This window comes from Oreochromis niloticus, linkage group LG2 (assembly GCF_001858045.2).
Source record: "Oreochromis niloticus isolate F11D_XX linkage group LG2, O_niloticus_UMD_NMBU, whole genome shotgun sequence".
NCBI lineage: Eukaryota > Metazoa > Chordata > Actinopteri > Cichliformes > Cichlidae > Oreochromis > Oreochromis niloticus.
Genome location: NC_031966.2, coordinates 10,731,806 through 10,750,097, shown reverse-complemented (window position 1 = coordinate 10,750,097; position 18,292 = coordinate 10,731,806). Strand labels below are relative to the sequence as shown.

Below are 18,292 nucleotides of genomic sequence, written 5' to 3'. Positions count from 1 at the left end.
TTCTTCGGTTGTGAGCTAAAGTGATTTACAAAAATAGTCTTGTGTATTCTGATGTGTGTGACATCATCTACAAGTGAAATCTTAAATGAGTTTTGGGAAGAAACTGAAATGTCATACATGGAACGTTTTTGCAGACACAAATTCTAGTCATGTTGAATTCTGATATCTTTGGTACTTTAACGGAGGCTTAGCACCACTTTGTGTGTTTTCCTCTTGCAGCAGCAGCAACCTGTTTCACCCATCAGAACTCTGAAGGTTAATTAATGCAATTTTCATTATTATTCCGTTCTTTCCGCAACAATTTGTCAATATTAAAAGGAACAAATCACAAGAGCAGACATGTCGAAGTAATCTAATAGTTTTCTGAAGCAGTCAGTCACAGCTTTTGGCTTTAAAAGTGATATTGAAAAACATTTATTTGCAGGTTGCTTCTTCTATGCTTGGAAAAATCTGCCAAAACCCATTTTCATTCATTTCTGTCTTCATCTTGCACTCTTTTTCTTTGTTCACTGTGATTGTGTCATTTCCCCTTTCAGACTTAAGACTGTACAACCTACAATCAGATCATTCCCTCTTTTAAATATAGCACAAACCCTTCTAACAACCAGTTGTTGTAATGAAATTGGGTACAGTTGCTGCAGTCTTGGTACCAAAATGTATGTTAGTACATTAGATGTTTAGAGCACGTATAATATGAGTTCTTACTAATGTGGCCAGCCCAAAGAGTAGCAATTTGACATATTTGTCTTATTCCATATCAGGTTTTTCCATCTATTTCTCTGCGAAAAACTCATTTTCTCTTTCAGTAACCACCCATCCTTGTAGCTACACTGAAACTGTCATACGGATGTGATGCACTTTAATCACCGTGTAAAGTAAAAGGCTGTACTCTGTCCCTTAGATTAAATATGAAGAACAGACACAAAGACAGGCATCTGAACTCCTCCAAACTAAATGGGTCCAAGTTTTGATGAAACGTGTAACATTGCTGCAGTTTTGGAAACAGAATGTTGGCAGCGAATCTGAATCCGCAGACAGGCGGAGAAAAAAAAATGACTTTCCTGTTTTCCTGTTTTCAATTTCAAAATTTTTTTATTGATTTATTTATTGGCATTTGTACAGCCAAAACTCCCCTATAAACCTACAAATTAAAATTAGTTGCAGTCTCGATTTATTTCTGCATTTCTGGCAGGAAGACCAACAAACATTGGAATAGCTGTTTGAGTTTCAATTTTTAGATATTAAAGTTTAATAAGTTTCTAAAGTTTGCAAAAGTTTTGATTTTCTGTTTATGAATTTTGCCTCAGATACATAAAGCCACAATGAGTCACTGGCCACTTTATTAGGTACACTTGCCAGTACCAGGTTGGACCCACTTTTTGGTTCAAAACTGCCAGAATTTATTAATCCTCTGAGATTTTGGTCCATATTGAGACGATCACATCACAATAACAATGAAGATTTTTTTCAGCTGCTCATCCATGTTGCAAATCTCCGCCACGTCCCAAAGATGCTCTACTGGATTGAGATCTGGTGAGTGTGGAGGCCATATGAGTACAGTGACCTCACTGTCATGTTGGGAAAACAGGTTTGAGATGATGCAAGCTTTGATATGTGTGAAATGGTGTGTTGTCCTGCTGCTATAAGCAGCAATTAAAAGATGTGTACACTGTGTTATAAAGGAATGGATTCGGTCAGTAGCAATTGCAAGGAAGGCTGAGTTGGTACAGATGGGCCTCACCATTACATCATCCCCAGCCTGACCTGTAGATAGAAAGCCAAATAGACCCTACCTTGTTGTTAATTGTAGTCTCAGTTTCTTGTTCTTTGCTGACAGATTGGAATTTGGTGTGGTCTTCTGCACATCTGCTTCATGGCTCAACATGTTTGGATACTCTTCTGCATATCTCTGTTGTAACGAGTGACTATTTGAGTTGATGCTGCCAGAAGCATGACATCATTCTGTGTCACAGTGCTGGGTCTTTAGCAGTAATGTCCAAATTTGTCGATTTTCAAGTTGAGTTTATGTTTTCTATTTGATTCTTAGCTTGTTAACTGATCACTTTTTTCATATTTATCTGTTTAGTTGTTGCTTCTCATTTATCTTTGGTAATTGTGCATTTTATCTCATATTGTGTCTTGTGTGTTAGTTTTACTTCCTCCCCTGACCAATTGGATTGGTTGTCTATGCTTGTGCTTGTCTGCCCCAGCGGCTTCCACTTGTTACCTTGTTGTATATGCAGTTTTTTGTTTCATCATACTCTTTCCCTACTCTTTCTCTGTCTGTTTCCTGAAATACTGACTTTGTTACTCTTTATTTTGGGAGGGTTTGTGTCTGGTTTGTGTTTGTGTTTTGGGATTTGGGATTTTAATCAGTCACTTTTCTTCACTTCCGGCACCCCTCGTGTGCGGCAGCCTGTTACAGCAGCTCTGCTCATTCTGAGTTTCTTTCTTTCTTATCTTTTTCTTCTCGTAATTTTTTATAACTAACGTATTAGCAATTAGTCTCTGCAACCATGTTCTACCGTTTTGTGCTAGTTCTGGTCGTTTTTCTTAGTTTTTTCTTAGTTAGTTCCCAGAGCAGGGATCCTTTTAACAAATTTCCCACATGTGGGACTAATAAAGGTTATCTTATAAATGGCTTGCCTTCTGTTATTCAACTCTGCCTCTTAATTTTTCTGCTTTTGAGCCCTCACTTCAACACTCACTCTTTGTTGCCAATTAAGACAGTCTGATGCTTGATTTGAACTTCAGCAGGTCTCTTGACCATGTCCACATGCCTAAAGCAACTGGATAGTGTAGTGGTAATACTACACACCTTTGGAGCAGGAGTTGCAAGTTCAATTCCCGTCTGGTATCTAGTAAGGGTCCTGGCTAGACCCACCCTGCTGAAAAACCAAGCCCTGGGATGGCGCGGCTACATCTGCATCCTGTCCACAGCTCAGACACAAGTGTTTCACTACAAGTTGTACTCTGTATGATTGTGTACGTGACAAATAAATCTCTGATGTTAAAGACATGTAGCTAGGTGAGTAGCTCAGTTGCTGACCAGGTATACCTAATGAACTGGCCAGTAAGTATATTTAGTAGGCTACTTTCTTTCTCTAATTTCAATCTGTCCTAAAAGTCTTCAACTTTGTCATCCATTTTTTGTGTCTGGAAAATCACACTTTTATGTTCACTGTTCTTATTAAAAGTCCTTATCTGTTGTTAACCACAATAAATGCTACGCGGGTTCAGTTTAACACGCCATGCTTTTCTATGTAAATCTGGATCTCAATTAGTGTGAGCTTTCTTTCATTCTTACAATATTCTGTGTGGTGTCCCAGGCACATTAAGTCATAGGTTTGTCATTCATTAATGATAATGATCATGTAAGCGCTGATTAGTGTGTTATACTGCAAACTATCAGAGCTATGTCATTGAAACGGCAAGAGCAGCTGTTGCTAACTAAACTGGAATCAAAACTAAACAATAAATAACAAATCACTGTAACAAACTCATGAATATGGTTACTAACTTCATAATCACGATAATGGCATCTGATACATTGATGACTGTTTTGTTTTTGCATTGAGGCGTGCATTAGTTTTTCTTTTCTCCTGGTGATTCATAAGCAATCAATGCAGAAAATAAATGGTTCTTCATTAATGAATTCATGCTGGTTCATGTACACTGACTGTAAAATGTACACTTATTGATGAAAAGTGCTTCACTCAACTCATTAAAACACTAGAGATAGTTAAGTTAAAATCCTTTTCCATATTTATTACCCAGCTCAGTAAAGGCAAACTTTAGAGAGTCACAAAGGAATAATGTTTCACAATCAATGGGCTCAAGGCTGCTGTTGACATCATTAAAATTTAACAGTGCATTTTGCATTCATCCCAAGAAGCATTTCTTTTCTTATGAGTAAAAGTATAAATCTTGCTAATCTTAGTTCATCATGTTTATAGCATTGACATTATGCCGCAAAAAGTACTGAGCCATCAACCTGCAATACTACACAGTAAAGCTGTTCCTTTTGCCAAAATCATCTGCATTAATATGGATTTCTCATAAAACATCAAACTAAAGGGCACTACACCAGCGCTTTCCTTCATTTCCTTACTTTCACTTAAAAAGAAGATGATTAAATTATAGATGGCAGCAGAACTGAGTATAATAAAATATTTATAGTTAGATATGTGAATACAGAGCGCAGTTGAGTGAGATACCTCCGACTGTCTTCTAGGTGGTCCTGGCCCATGCTTACAGACAACTGGCTGGCATGGGAGCATCATCAGCTACCATACCTCCAAGCTGTATAATCTGACCCAGGTGTTCACAGGCTCCGTCTCACTCTTGTCACTTTTTATCAACTGTCTTTAGTGTTTGTCTTTACTGTCTTATGTGTACTCCCTCTTTGTCACATACCTTAAGTCCGTATGTAATAAATGGGTGGGATTTGCTTAAATTAAAGATAAGAAAGCTAGCAAGTGAACACCTGGACCAGTTTATAGCTTGTAAAGCCCAGGTGAGGGGCATCAGCCAGCATCTCTCCCATGCCATCCAATTATCAGCAAGCGCAGGCAAGGGCCGCTTCCAACACAGCGCGAGGGGCATCGCAGATGGCTGAAAGTAATAAAAAAAATAAGAAGCAAAAATGAACACAAGTTATGCTTTGGAGAAATTAGACCTGTAGCATATGTGGTTTCTAAATGCACTATTTTCAAGAGCCCTGACGTCACTCTAGTTTTATTTGGCTCTATATAAATAATTGAATTTTATCATAATACAGCAAAATTGGACTGAAAAGTTGTGCTCCATCTGCTTGTAAGAAGCATCAAAGCCCGCCATTTAAAATTCTGTTAAATACTTGATACTGATAGAATAAAGGAACACTGTGGTCCATTTTAAGAGTTAGTTCATCCTCCTTTTTTCCCCAGTAGTAGCTCCAGCAGCACCAGCAGCACCCACTCCCCGGCCATCAAGCTGTCCCTTCAGTCTCTGATTGAAGTTTGTGCCCATGTATCTTAAGAAAAAAAATCACCAACCATGAAAATGTAAATACTTTTAGGTTTCACAGCATGAACTCATGCCCAGTTCCCCTACCTCACTGTGTTGTATGAACAACCAGACAAATATTAACTGGGGAATACTGCACAGTTTGCAGACTAGATAGCTAATTAGTTGCTCGGCTGAAGCACATTAAACAGCATGTAAACACAGATGCAAATGTCACTTGAGTCCAGTTTGTCTCTCATTCTCTGCTGTGTAGGCACTGTGGCAGCCTGCCAGCTGCTGTCCATCAAAGACAGGCAGGCACACTCCTGTATAACCCGCTGAAATGAAGAGACATTTCAGATTTTTTCAAACCCCTGTTTTTTCTTTCTGCGATTATAAAAAAAAGCAATACATTTTAAAGACACTTTGAAAGAACCTTTGATTGTTAAAAGGGATAAATGTGATTCAAGTTTAAGTTTAAGAAAGAAACTTTTACAAATGGATAAGGATCAACAGCCCATCATATCAAGGAGGTAAATCGTTGTGTTATCGTGCACAGATGGCAGAAGAAGAGATGTCAGAAAGTCCTCTCCTCTCTTTTCTGAAGTGTCTGTTTCTCATTAGCTCATGAGTTATAGAGCCTAATTAATATGGGCAGTGCAGGGTGTGACAGGCTGAAGGATGGCGTCTCTCAGCCGCAGTCATTTCCCCTTATCTCCATCAGACACTCAGCAGCTTCACTCTCCTCTTTCACAGCCTCTTTTTAGTTTTGATGGGAGATGCATATGACAGCATGATAATGGTCACTGAGGTCGCAACTTGCTGCATTAAAATAATTAAAAAAGATAATCAGCTCTCGGTGTGATGCCATTTGGCGTTACCTTCCACCACGGACGTGTGTTTTTATTTTTGTAATATTACTTACAAGATACCGTTCATTATTCATTCAGGAGTTGTGGAGATGATTAGGAAATTCAGTCCAGCCGCTAAAAATAGACCCGTGTTTTTTGTCAGTTGAATTCTGATCGCCTTCCTGAGTGTCTGAGTTCAGTTACAGTCTGAGATTCTCCATGTTGTCAAGAGACATATTGGAGCATGACAGATCAAGAAAGCAGATAAAAAAAATCAAAATAAAAAAGGCAGTAGGGGAGGTTAAATGCCTTGTTAAGTAGTCATGTGTCCACCCTCAGATAAAACCGATTCCCAGATCAGCACTTTGTTGTGTTGAGGCTCTTTCATCTCTTTAACATGTTGCAGTGCTGTGTCCCCTGTTTTTTGATCAGATCAGCAACGAAAAAAGTGATTAAATTGCTGTTATTTTATTCCTACTAGTATAACTACTTTAAGCTACGAAACATCAATAGTACACATTATTGAGTCTTGTTTTATACACAGTATATTTACTTATCTGTAAATCTGTCCATAATTATAACTTCTGTATAACTATGTTTTTAATTACATGATCAACACTTATTTGAAACAGTCTTCCATTTTCACTCCACTGTTTTAGCCCATCAACAGCTCCACAAAACAAAACAACAAAAATGAGGGCAGTGTGGTGTCAAACTGGGTTAATGGTTTTACAATAGAGAAGTGGTTAAAGTGTATGAAAATACTTCTCCTTTTTAGCATTTGTCAGCAATAGGTTACACAGTCAATTAGATGAATGGCCATAAAAAATAAAGTCACTGCAAGCAGATCTGAGTTATAAAGATTATAAAAGAAGAATATGGTGAGCTTAGTTTTGGCTACCGGCCTGCTGGCTGCTGCCAGTTTGGGGCTTTTTTAATTACCTTATATGAATGAAAGGGTGGAGTGCTAATTTACTAGCTAATGCTAGTTATCTTGGACAACAAGCTACATCATAAGCTTTGCAGGGACAACACAAAGACACACATAGCAGCTAATTTATGGTAAGTAATGGATACTGAAACACTATAATTTCACCCACTGAAGCCGACACAGTTCTTGGATTGTCTGTACTACAGAGCAACCCACAGTATTAGTCAGATGAGCTGTTAGAAATGCTCCAAAATGTACAAGCAGCATAAACACACTGACACCCAGTGTTATGACTCACAGTAGTGCAGGTAAGGCCCTGCAGACACTGATAGGCTGCTACTGTTTGTGTCCAGACACCAGGTGGATGAGTTATGAAAACAAATCACCACATTCAGAGTTGTTATGAAGAGGAGATATTCTTCTTAGCATCAAACTGGTTTTAGTAGCAGGCTGTAAATATTTCTGATTTTGCTGTTGAAGTTAGACACTGGAGTTTACTGTTTTTTCGATAGAATAAAACCCACCTTTAACAGTACTGTTGTCCTTTTCTATCTTTTGACTGCTTCGCTCTATTAAGGATTTAATCACACTTTATGTATCCGGTATTAAAGCTGCCTAAGTGGTTAAAATCACAGTTTCCACCATTACAACGCTCCCATAGTTTATCATGTTACTGTTTATTCACTGTTTATAAATGTTAAAAGCATATTGAAACCAACTGAAAAAAACAATCGTCTTCTCAGTGTCTTCAGTTGTGCACATAGCTGTGAGCTAACTCACAATTATTTGATTTTTTGCCACAGGCCATTTATCTTCAATGGTAATTTTACCATAATCCCTTTCGCACTCATTTTAAGAAGAAGCAACAGTGGGTTGAATAGCATCAGTAACAGATAACAGTCTTACAGATTATACCACTGTTTAGTAACATGAGCTAATCTTTACACAATCAAGATGATGGTACTCTAAATTCATCTTAGGGCCATCATGTAGATGATGGATTTGTATTTTTCCTTGCACATATGACACTCTATACTTGATGATATGATATGTGGCATTTCCGCTTCTCTGATTTTTACTGCTGCACTGCCCTTTTTATGTGTTTGAAATGTCACAGTTTTTTTCTCTTTTAATGGAAATGGATCCCTGAAGCCGCTGGGAAAAAGACGAATTTGAACTTTAAAAAATGGAAATGGAATCACACCGGTTGATATTCATTCTTATCTTAAGTAGCTCACCATTATAGCTTGAAGGTGCCATTAAAACAGACTCGTGTTGTCAGCTTAAGTTAATGCTATATGTAACACAAATATGAGATAACTGCACTGTAAAGGGCCGTAAAACAACAGGTATCAGATTTTTTTTTCCAAAACAGACTGGAAGTCTAGTACTAAATCCTAAAGTTGATAAGGAGGTCCGGTTTAGTTTCTGTTAGCATTTAATGTCTTTTGCCAAAAAGGATAAAAAGGAAATACGTTTCTTTAGTTAAAAATAAATAAATAAAAAAATGTTTGCTGCAGGCATAAGCCAAAAAGTTAGCATTGTTACACCAACTTCTGAAACAGAAAAAACACCTTAAGAGATTTTTATTAGCAAATCAATTTTTTTAAGGCCTTATTTTTGCTTTGACAGCACACTCTACATTAGTGTTTTTAGTGGCCATGAACCTTTGGCTCACTAAAGTCTGTAATAATGTGATATTTCTCCATTCAGACTGGCACACAGGCAGTTATTCAGCTATATTAGCAAATCCAAACAGCAGACTTAAAGGCGGAATTTGGTCACAAAATTACTTGTCTACCACATGAAGCCACCACACCACTCTTTGTTCATTTTGGCAGGAATTTCAGTTGTACATGCAGTCTGTAGGCTCAACTAACAAAAATGCAGTTGAAGATCATATTTCAAGATCTTGGGGTGGAAGTATAAAACAATGACCTTGGCATTTTTTAACAGTGGAAAAATCCATGGATATATCAAGAGCGCTGGATGTGGCATTATCTGCAACAGAAAAATCGCTTCAGGCCCAAAAGGCAGTTTGGTTTTTCCAAGCTTTTCTCTTTGCAAAATCTTATATGAGCCTAGATTTGAGTAATGTTTTAGTTCTTCAGTGTCAGCATGTGATGCAAAGCCTATAACCAGAGTGAGAACTCATGGGTAGGTGCATGAAGGGACACAAATGTGCATGTGCAATGGGCTGCACACAACAGAAGCAAACCCAGATGATGTGAGTGCTGTATTCAGTTCCCTGTAATGCATTTACTGAAAAATGCTTTTTCCCTGCATCATCACAAGAAGGGCATTGAGATAGAGCAGCAGCAATTCTAAGTGGTGGCTCTGTATCAGGTCTCTTGATACATTTGGGCATTCTACAGTACTTAAGGGCCATCGTAGCATCCTGACACAATCATGGTGCATCATACATAATGCTGCTGTTTTTGCTATCTTTTACTGACCTTGTAAAGGTTTAGTTCAGTTTAGTTTTATTACATTCATTTGTCATGGTCTATGCACAGGAAGTCTTATTTTCGTTATCCTCATTTTACAATCTTAAGTGTAGCTATTAGCTAATTTCAGGCATACATCCAAAATACATTTCCACAATATATGAAAGGATTTTTAATACGCTTTTCGTTATTGTGCTTTGCTAATTTTGTGACAAATCAACCTGGTGAATAATACATTCGTAAAGTGCAATTGCTAAATAGTGCCTTTTCCAAGGGCAGGGGACAGAAGCAGCATGCACCTGGAGATAGGCCGCCTCTCGCCAGATGGCCTGTGAAATTTTCTTGTGATCAATTTAAACCTCAGCGAGAGGCTGTAACTACCAATTTCTCCTAGTCGCAAGGAGGTTGTTGTTATGCTGAATTTCTTTAAACCTGAATTCTCCACCCGATAGATTTCCAGTCCTATAGAAGTCACAGGGGAAAATGTCTTTATGTCTTGACCTCTGTTAAACCACTTGCCTGCCATGTTTATGTCCTCGGTCACTCATTTGGATCATATTGAATGAATGGAAGAATTTTTAGATCTTTGTCATAGCCAATGAGGAAGCGGTTTCACACTCAGACCCACTCCTCATGTTGCATCTAGGGTTTTTATAAACCTAACAAAAAGCTTTTAAATGCTAATCTTGAGGCTTTGAAATAAAATGTAAGAAACCAACAGGCATACTTGCCAACCTTGACACCTCAGGCTGTTGGGGGGGGGGTATACATATACACATATATATACAAAAAACTTGAATTTTACAATGTTTATTTATCAGATAAAATAAGTTAAATGTCACCATTATTATAACATAATTGGGGTGTCCAAATTCAGAGGCTGCGTCCACCTGAGGACCCGGCCTTCGCGGTCTAAGTGGGCCGGGTCCTCCGAAAGCCGGGTAGACCGGTGTTCTGGGAATCCATCCTACCTGGCAAACCATCCTACCCGTTGTTTCTGCGCATGCGCAAAACACGAAATTCAATGGCAAACCGTCCTACCTTTGTGAATATTCGCTAGAAAAATAGTCTGACCGGTAAAATTCACTGCCAAACCATCCTACCTTTGTGAATGTCACCTACAAGCATACTTAAACAGCTAAAATTTAGTGTCAAATCGTCCTACTTTTGTTCATCTGAGCTAGAAGCATGCTTTCATAGCTACATTTAAGTGGCGAACCATCCTACCTTTGTGAATATGAGCTGGAAGCATACTTTAACACAGTGGTTCCCAAACTTTTTTTGCTGGGCCCCCCTTGTTTAACAAGAAAAATGTTCGCGCCCCCCCACCCCTGCACGCACGCACACGCACAAACACATCCTTCAACCACACACACCCATATTTTGCTCCATTGCGGTTTATTTCACACCTCAAACATTTATTAAACAATTAAGCAAATACAAATAATCTGCAATAAATTACAGGTAGTAAGAAAATAAACTACCAACTCTTTTACGCTCCGTCCGCACCTACACGGGTATTTTTGAACGCGCAGCTGTTTCGGGCACATGTAAACGGCGTATCGAATCACCGAGAACGGAGATTTTTTAAAACTCCTTTTTTTGCGTTTACGTGTGGACAAGGAATACAGAGTTTGTCACGCAATGTCAAAGGTATGTGCCTTTTTCACGTCACACTGTGCGCCACGTTATTGTTTACATGAGATGAATTGCATAATGGCAGATAGAGACAAAATACTGTTAATCTGACTCTGCAGGTTTTACACGCTTACATATACAGGTCATTACTGTCCCTGCATTTAGAAAGGCAGAGGCATCACGGTGTAATTATTTTACATGTAGTTGTTTTTTTTCCTGTGTAATAATGTTCAACATTGCTATCAATACATTTTTCAAAAAAAACCCTCTACAAAATGGGTTCAAAAACATAAACAACTGTGGGATACTGTTTGTCCGTGATTTGAACAGCCCAGCGCTGCTCCCGATGCAGGGAAAACTAATTCTGCAGGGAGACCTACCTCAGCACTTGTGCAGGTGAAACCAAAGGGAAGATATGCTTCACCATATTTTCTAGTCTTTGGCTTAGAATGAAGTTGGTTTGGAAACATATTCAGCAATGCTTCATCTCCTGCTTTGCGTTTGTGTGGGCGCCCCGTGCTAGCATTGTCCAAGCGTTGTTTTTGTTTTTGTTTTTTTTCCCTTTTCATGCCGCGCCCCCCCTTAGAAAAATATTTTGCCCTGCCATGCTGTTTATTGATGTGGTAAATAAATAGTTTATGAAAATATCACTAAATCTGTCATTTATCAATTTTAATATTCAGTAATGATCATGTCTCACCTCTAGTCTTCTCTGTCTTAAATTTCAGGTTTCCACCATGTGTTGTTGATAGTTCAGGAGGTTAACTCGACCAAGGAGTCTTTGGGTTTCGGCTAAGTACTGTTTACAGTAGCAGAATAGGGAGGTGTAGGTATAAGTTTATTAGATTGATACATATACCAACAAGACAGTGTACATCACTGTCACAAGGACGTTTGTTTTCATTCAAAGGCTTTATGGTTTTTCCTATAATACCTGGTGGGCTGGTCTCTAGTCAAAATGCCCGGGCTGATTTTTTGTCCCAGTCCAGCCCTGGTCAGCCATGTGTTGCTAGTTTTTCCCTGACACTACCACACTGTGCAGGCTGTATGCCCTGTTTGGTAGAATATTACCTGTTTTACAGGCTAGAGATTAAAAATATGAAGTGCACAAAAGTGGGCTCACTTTAAAATGTTGTCAGACGCACTTGGAAAAGTAGCCTCATCCTTCTAAATACATTAGATCATCAGACTAATGCACACGCATCACCCTCTTAACTATTTAAGAGCCCTGTTCTTCTGTGAGTTTAACCAGACCAACATGTCTGGAAGAGGCTCCTTTGATCTTTATTTTTAGTCACATGGCCAAAAGCGCAACCGCACCACTCGGCTACATCCCGGGGGGGAGCCCGATCTCACCACTCTACCACAGACGGTTTGGATCAGACTCATCTCTGGGGCGAAAAAAAAGGCTTAGTCCAATTAATGGTTGAGATGCCCCCTTCAAGAGCAGCCGCACTAAATGTAACCGCCACCACACCCAAAATGAGCCACATGCCAAAGTGTGGTGTCTCAGCGCGCTAAATATATCTGCAAATTGTGCTGTTCGTGTGTTAGCATTTCGAAAAAACTCTGTCTTTTCTCTGATGTTGTGTTATGCAACAAGTAGCCTGTAGCTGTAGAGAGCATTGTCACCATTTGGCATCATTATGTGTCAGTGAATAGTCGTCTGTTCAGGTTACACCAGGGCAATATACGGGGTGGACACAGTAAAAGCTACAGCACAGCAATAACAGCTACTCTTTCCTCCACAGTGTTTTCTGTTACACTGTTACAATTTATTTCTTTACACTTTTTAGAATGTGAAGTGTTTGAGTTCCATGAAGTACTACCCTCCCCTCCCCCAACAATGTTTAATTTAAAATTTATGCCAGATGTCTAGTGAAGTTTTTTTCTTAAACTGAAGTTTCTTGAACATTCGAAAATGGAGTAGGGTGGGGGATGTATTTCTTAAAAAATGGAACCTAACTATTTAAAACAATGACAAACCACCAAGGTTTTCTACTTTTCCAGGAAATTACAACAAAACAAAGACCAAAAGCATTCTTGGTTCTAGGTTTCGACCATAATGTTTCCCTCATAATTTGGACATATTGTACACATAGTTAACCATGCAAAGCCATTTAATCATTTTATCATTATTTATTTAATAATACAATTATTATGCTATGCTAAATGGCTCAGAGTACCAAGAAGGATTACCAAAATCACTTTCTATTTAAAACATAAATTATTATTCATCATTAGCAAATTTAGCAGATGACTTTATTCTGACCCTCAACTCTAAACCCCATTAAATATGTAAAATCTTTGAAAGGAACACAAGGAAAAGGCTAAACATTTCTTCCAAAGTATTTTTAATCAATTTTTTTAATGAATTTTTCACAAATATGCCGTTATGCAAAAAGCCAAACAATACTTTTGAAGAGTCAAAAAATCTGCTTTTACACAAAGAAGGATTTCATAACATTAAACACATAACATGTATCACAACAACATGTAAGTCTGCTTTTGATAATGATTTCTATGTAAATTAAGTAAAAAATCAACAGTGTAAAATAGTGTATGACTTCTTTTCTGGCCCTGAACTCCAAGTCCACTTAATATGTAAATGTTTACCAACAACTCAAGAAAAAAAACAATTATTCTAATACCAACTGTATGTAAATTAATCACACAGAACAACAGCTATGCCGAAACAAAGAGAAAAACAAGGAAGTAATTTTTACTTTCCAGCAAAATAGTGGAAGTCCTAAAATCATCTATCTTATTATATGTCACAGTTATAATTATTTCTGATGTTGGCTCTAGATAAATAAAAAAAGGAAGTGAAATTGATGATCAGAGTTTACTTCTTAAAAAACCATGAACCCATGCAGTTTAAACATGCCTGACCTATTCTGTGTGCGTTTGCCTGTATGTGTCCTTCCACAGTTAAAAGTTCAGTTAACTGATGACTGTAAATTGGCCATAAGTCTACATGGTTGTCTGTCTCCCTGTTTAGCGCTATGATATTCTGCCAGTTTGTCAACTGTGATAGCTTGTGGGGCCCCAGTGACCCGAGTCAGGAAAGCAACGTGAATGAACGTGGACAGATGGAAGATTTGGCTTAAGGAAAATAAAATGCAGTGGACAAAATGTAAAAATACCTCTCACCACTGACTTCTTTTGCGGCCCTTGGGTCTAAAACTCTTGCCTTCCATTTGGAAATTAAATTATAATTAATTTGTAATTTATTAATTTCTAAATTTTAAAACAATAATAATAATAGTCTGAAAATTTCAATTATCTTAAATGCTTTTAGTTTACATTTTAAATTACATTTTGAGTATGTGACACAGAAAATATGCAGGATGTGTTTTTTCACATTAACCAGTCCCAAACTCTTTTTTTCAAAATCAGTTTTGGGCAAAAACAAAACTCTTTGGAACAGATGAACATGGTAGGTTAAAATCATCAGGCTTTGGCTTCAAAGACAATACTTAGGATAATTAATTAATTGCTCATTTTCTCCAAAATTAGAAGCATTTTGTGTCAGAGTGATGCTGAAAAACAATTTCGTGGATTTGTTACTTCCAGGCTGGATTATTGCAGTTTTTCTTTACCTTACAATATAACGCACATCGAGGCTACTGTCATTGTGATTTGGTGCCATATATATAAAACTGAATTGAAATGAACTTGTGTGGGTGTTTTTTTATCATGACAGAGCCAAAAATGTGGAACCCCAGTCCACACCTTTTGTTAACACTGTAAGTCATGCTGATCTTATTTCTCACAAATATAATTTTGTGACGCAAAACAGCCATCGTCATTCCATGATCCTTTATCAGATGAAACATATTCTCCACAGTCCTGGTTTTTGAAGTCATTAGGCTGTCCAGGCTGCCAGTATCTGATGAATAAGGTAAGAGAGAGTAATCATTTTCTCCACTTTGTCGCTCTAAGAAACAAATTCACTCCTACATTGTGATTGTTTGGTGCCTCAGTTTGTCTTTTTAATTTAACTCTCATTTGCAAAAGTAGAAATAATACTGCGCACTTCTGCAATCATCCACCTCCGTAACCATCACCACCTCTGGATGTTTTTAAATGTATTCAAATAGGATGTGAATTTTAATGCGACGAATCCATTGCGGATGTAGTTGTATACAGTCTAAAATTTAGAGTGCAGTAAATCACCTCCTGATCTAATGAACCAAGTCTTTGAGTTCCTTTCCTTACATTTCCTGTTGCTGAATTGTTGGATAGATATTAAATAGTTTTTGGCAGTTCAACAGAATACAAGACTGATCTTTGTACAGTAAAGTTGTACATGAAAGTTTCATAAATTAACCTTATATTTAGAAAATGTGTAAAGTTAGATCCTTTTTGTTCAGGTTTGTGTTTAAACTCACTCTATGGTAATAGGGGTCCCATCCACCCAGGTCCAAACCCCCTCTTTAAGTGTGTCAGTGAGGCCAATCCAAGTATTTTGCCTCTCTCTCTTGTCCAGTAATTCATTGACAAAAACCTGTTAGAGTCACACAAACAGAAGACGGATGACACTACTGTTAGGGGTGATCTTGTATCTAAATTGGACTGGTACAGACAATTTCTACACATTTCAGTTTTGTAAAAAAAAAATTAAATGACCCGTAGAGCCATGATGACAGTCATTTGTCTTTGGGATAGAGACCCATGTCTCCAACAAAATGGATTATAATAGCATTAATGATCCTTTAATTTTTCATTTTAGCTCCATCATTGCAGCAACATTGCAGTCATCTTTAACTGTACATGCAAACCTTAGCAAGCCAGCTACCCAGTACAAAGCCTGTAAAAATTCTTCTAATCATTGGCAAAGTTTAGCGATTCTAATTCTGCCTTTGTTTCTTACCTGTTCCTCAGCGCTGTCTATGACAAGTAGATCTGCACCTTCAGCGATGCAGGCTTTTCTGCTTTCTGTCCAGTTTTTCTTCAAGGTTGAGACAAAATAACAGCTTATGTCAAACCTTCTCCAGTGGGCCTGACAAGGAATGCCTGCAAATTCATCACATAAGAAAAATATCCAAAAGATGAAGAATACCACAATGGAGATAATTTTAGTAAATTTAAGCTGTAACATAGGAAGCATACCGTTTAGTTTAGTGGTCATCCTTTTGACTTTCGATTGTAACTCTTCTCTAGCTGTAGCCAAACGACTGTAGTTGGTTTGTAACTGTTCCTTTTCCTTCCTCAAAGTATTATACCTGGTCTGAAGTTGCTCTTTTTCTTTCCGCAGGGCGTTATAGCTCTGGTCAGTTTGATGTTTGTTTCTATTCAGAGTATTGTAGCTTCTTTGTAACTGGTCTTTCTCCCTCTTTAATACAGTGTAATTGCTTTCTAGCTGGACTTCTTTTAATCTCAGTGCATTAAAAAGAATGCTTAATGCATCCTTTTCTCTTTGCAGGTTATTGTAGCTGGTTTGTAGCTGCTCTGCAGTTGCTGTCAGATTACTGTGATTAGTCTGTAAGTCCTCAAGCTTCCTCTGCATGTCAGTGTAGTTTGTCTCGAATTGATCTCTCTCTTGTTTTAAGTTGATGAAACTTGTTTGTAACTGGTCCTTCTCATTTTTCACATTGCTGAAATTGGCCTTCAGCTCATCTCGTTTAGTAATCAAAGAACTGTAATAGTGCTGCAGCTCATCTTTGTCTTTTGTGAGGTTGCTCAGTATGATCTTTAACTGTCCAGTCTCCTTACTCAAAACATCATAACTGATCTCCAGTCTGTCCCTCTCTGCAGTCAGGTTGTCATTATCATTTTGGAGTTTTTCCTTTTCTTGAGTGAGTGTATTGTAATATGGTTGTGTTTGGTCTCCTGATGAAGGATGGATGATCTCATCTGTGAAATTAAAAAAATAAAAATAATACTTTGCTGGATTCTATTGATTATCATGAACTGGATGTAAAAGCAACAAAAAAGAGGTTTATTTTTATTGAATAAAAATAAACAACTTACAGAATATAAATTGACCTATGTTACTGCACAACAGGACAGCACACAGTAATCCGAGGCACACAGTGACACATCTGAGGATCTGGTTTCTTCTGCGAAAATTCACTGTTTTGAAAATAAAAAAACAGACATTTTTCAAATTATACTACAAAGAAATATATCATTAGACCAGTAAGATTGGTTAAAAAAGTCTTTAGAGACTTCAGTTTTAGAATTTTTTAATCCATTTAAAAATCTCTAAAACATGCTTTACTGTGTAATTATGTATTACTGAGCATAGACCGGCATGATATTGGCCCTTTTATGAATTAAACATGAAATTTATTATTCAATAAAGTGTTCTCAAACCAAAGGCGCCTTAAGCAACTGTAAATAATAGCTGCTATGAAATACACACACACAAAATGACATTATTCAATTTGAAATTTAAGCTGAAAAACAGGTTAGTTTGCATTTTATTTTATGTACCTATTAGTTCTGTCTGGGTGTTTTTGGGGTGATACTGTACCTTGAGTAATGAGATTGCCATCCATATATAATAAGGTGTCATCAATTTCCATTCTATCCATTAATTGTTCTGGATTTTTTTCTGTTCTGGTAAGACCTTTGTAGGTTTTCATTAAAAAGAGACATTGAAAATGAAAAACAGTCCTTAAGTTTTCCAGAAGTGCTGATTTTACACTAAACTAATCTAATAACATTCATAAACATTTTTTATGCTCTAGAGAAAGTTCACATACAGTTATCTAAATATTAAATAGTTTTTAAACCTGCACTTACCTCGCACTCTGCCACTGACCAGTAAAAAAATTAATGTCAACTCAGTATTATTTATTGTAGTGAAAAAAGGATGTCCCACGTCATCAAGCACTTGACATAAACTGGTTGGTTGAAAAGGAAACTATGCAAAATCCACTGTATGTCTACATTCCCATATTCAAGGTACTTCCCACTCAGACTTTTTCAAGGAAACAGCTAAGGTTAAATACCACGAAGTAGTGATTGGGATTTTTTCTCTTTGACTGACCTGATCGTTTTCAGACTTCCACCTTCTGTGATTTCTGTTCCCTTTTCCCACAGATTAAGTTCTCACAGAGGTCAAATAACTGAGAGTGTGAATGTACTGAGATACAAGAAATGAATAGAAATAGAAAACTGCTCACATATTCTGTCCACGTTTCCCATTATGTGACAGAGACATATATACAGAAACTCAGGGCAAAGTTGTACATATTTATAAGTAAGGGAACAAAGAAAACTGTATGGTAAATTCTGTGTTAGCTTGCTAGCTTTTTTAGCTAGCTTGCTAGTATTACAGTAATAAGTTGATATTTTATTATATATACATAGTATATTCACTCTCCTAGTTTAGCATTAGTACAGTGGCTAATTACACCTAAAAGTAAAGTTGGTTACAAATTTTAAAACACATTTTTTAATACAAATTTGAGCTGGCACACTGGATT

General features: G+C 37.4%; 1 protein-coding gene across 1 annotated transcript; it reads right to left on the bottom strand.

Moving 5' to 3' along the window:
• Positions 1-13,190: 13,190 nt before the first annotated feature.
• Positions 13,191-17,765, bottom strand: LOC102082083 (CD209 antigen). The gene is made up of 7 exons (XM_005467211.4): positions 17,607-17,765; positions 17,335-17,430; positions 16,830-16,931; positions 15,969-16,712; positions 15,730-15,872; positions 15,248-15,363; positions 13,191-14,745 (listed from the first exon to the last, which is right to left on the bottom strand). Exons 2-7 carry the CDS (start codon positions 17,393-17,395, stop codon positions 14,619-14,621), a joined length of 1,293 nt encoding a protein of 430 aa, XP_005467268.1. The 5' UTR covers positions 17,396-17,430; positions 17,607-17,765; the 3' UTR covers positions 13,191-14,618.
• Positions 17,766-18,292: the final 527 nt, after the last annotated feature.

Coding starts and splice junctions, on each gene's coding strand:
- LOC102082083 (XM_005467211.4), bottom strand. CDS start 17,395: ATGGATAGAATGGAAATTGATGACACCTTATTATATATGGATGGCAAT. Junction 15,873..15,968: donor GATGACCACTAAACTAAACG/GTATGCTTCCTA, acceptor ATGAATTTGCAG/GCATTCCTTGTCAGGCCCAC. Junction 14,746..15,247: donor GGGACCCCTATTACCATAGA/GTGAGTTTAAAC, acceptor CTTATTCATCAG/ATACTGGCAGCCTGGACAGC.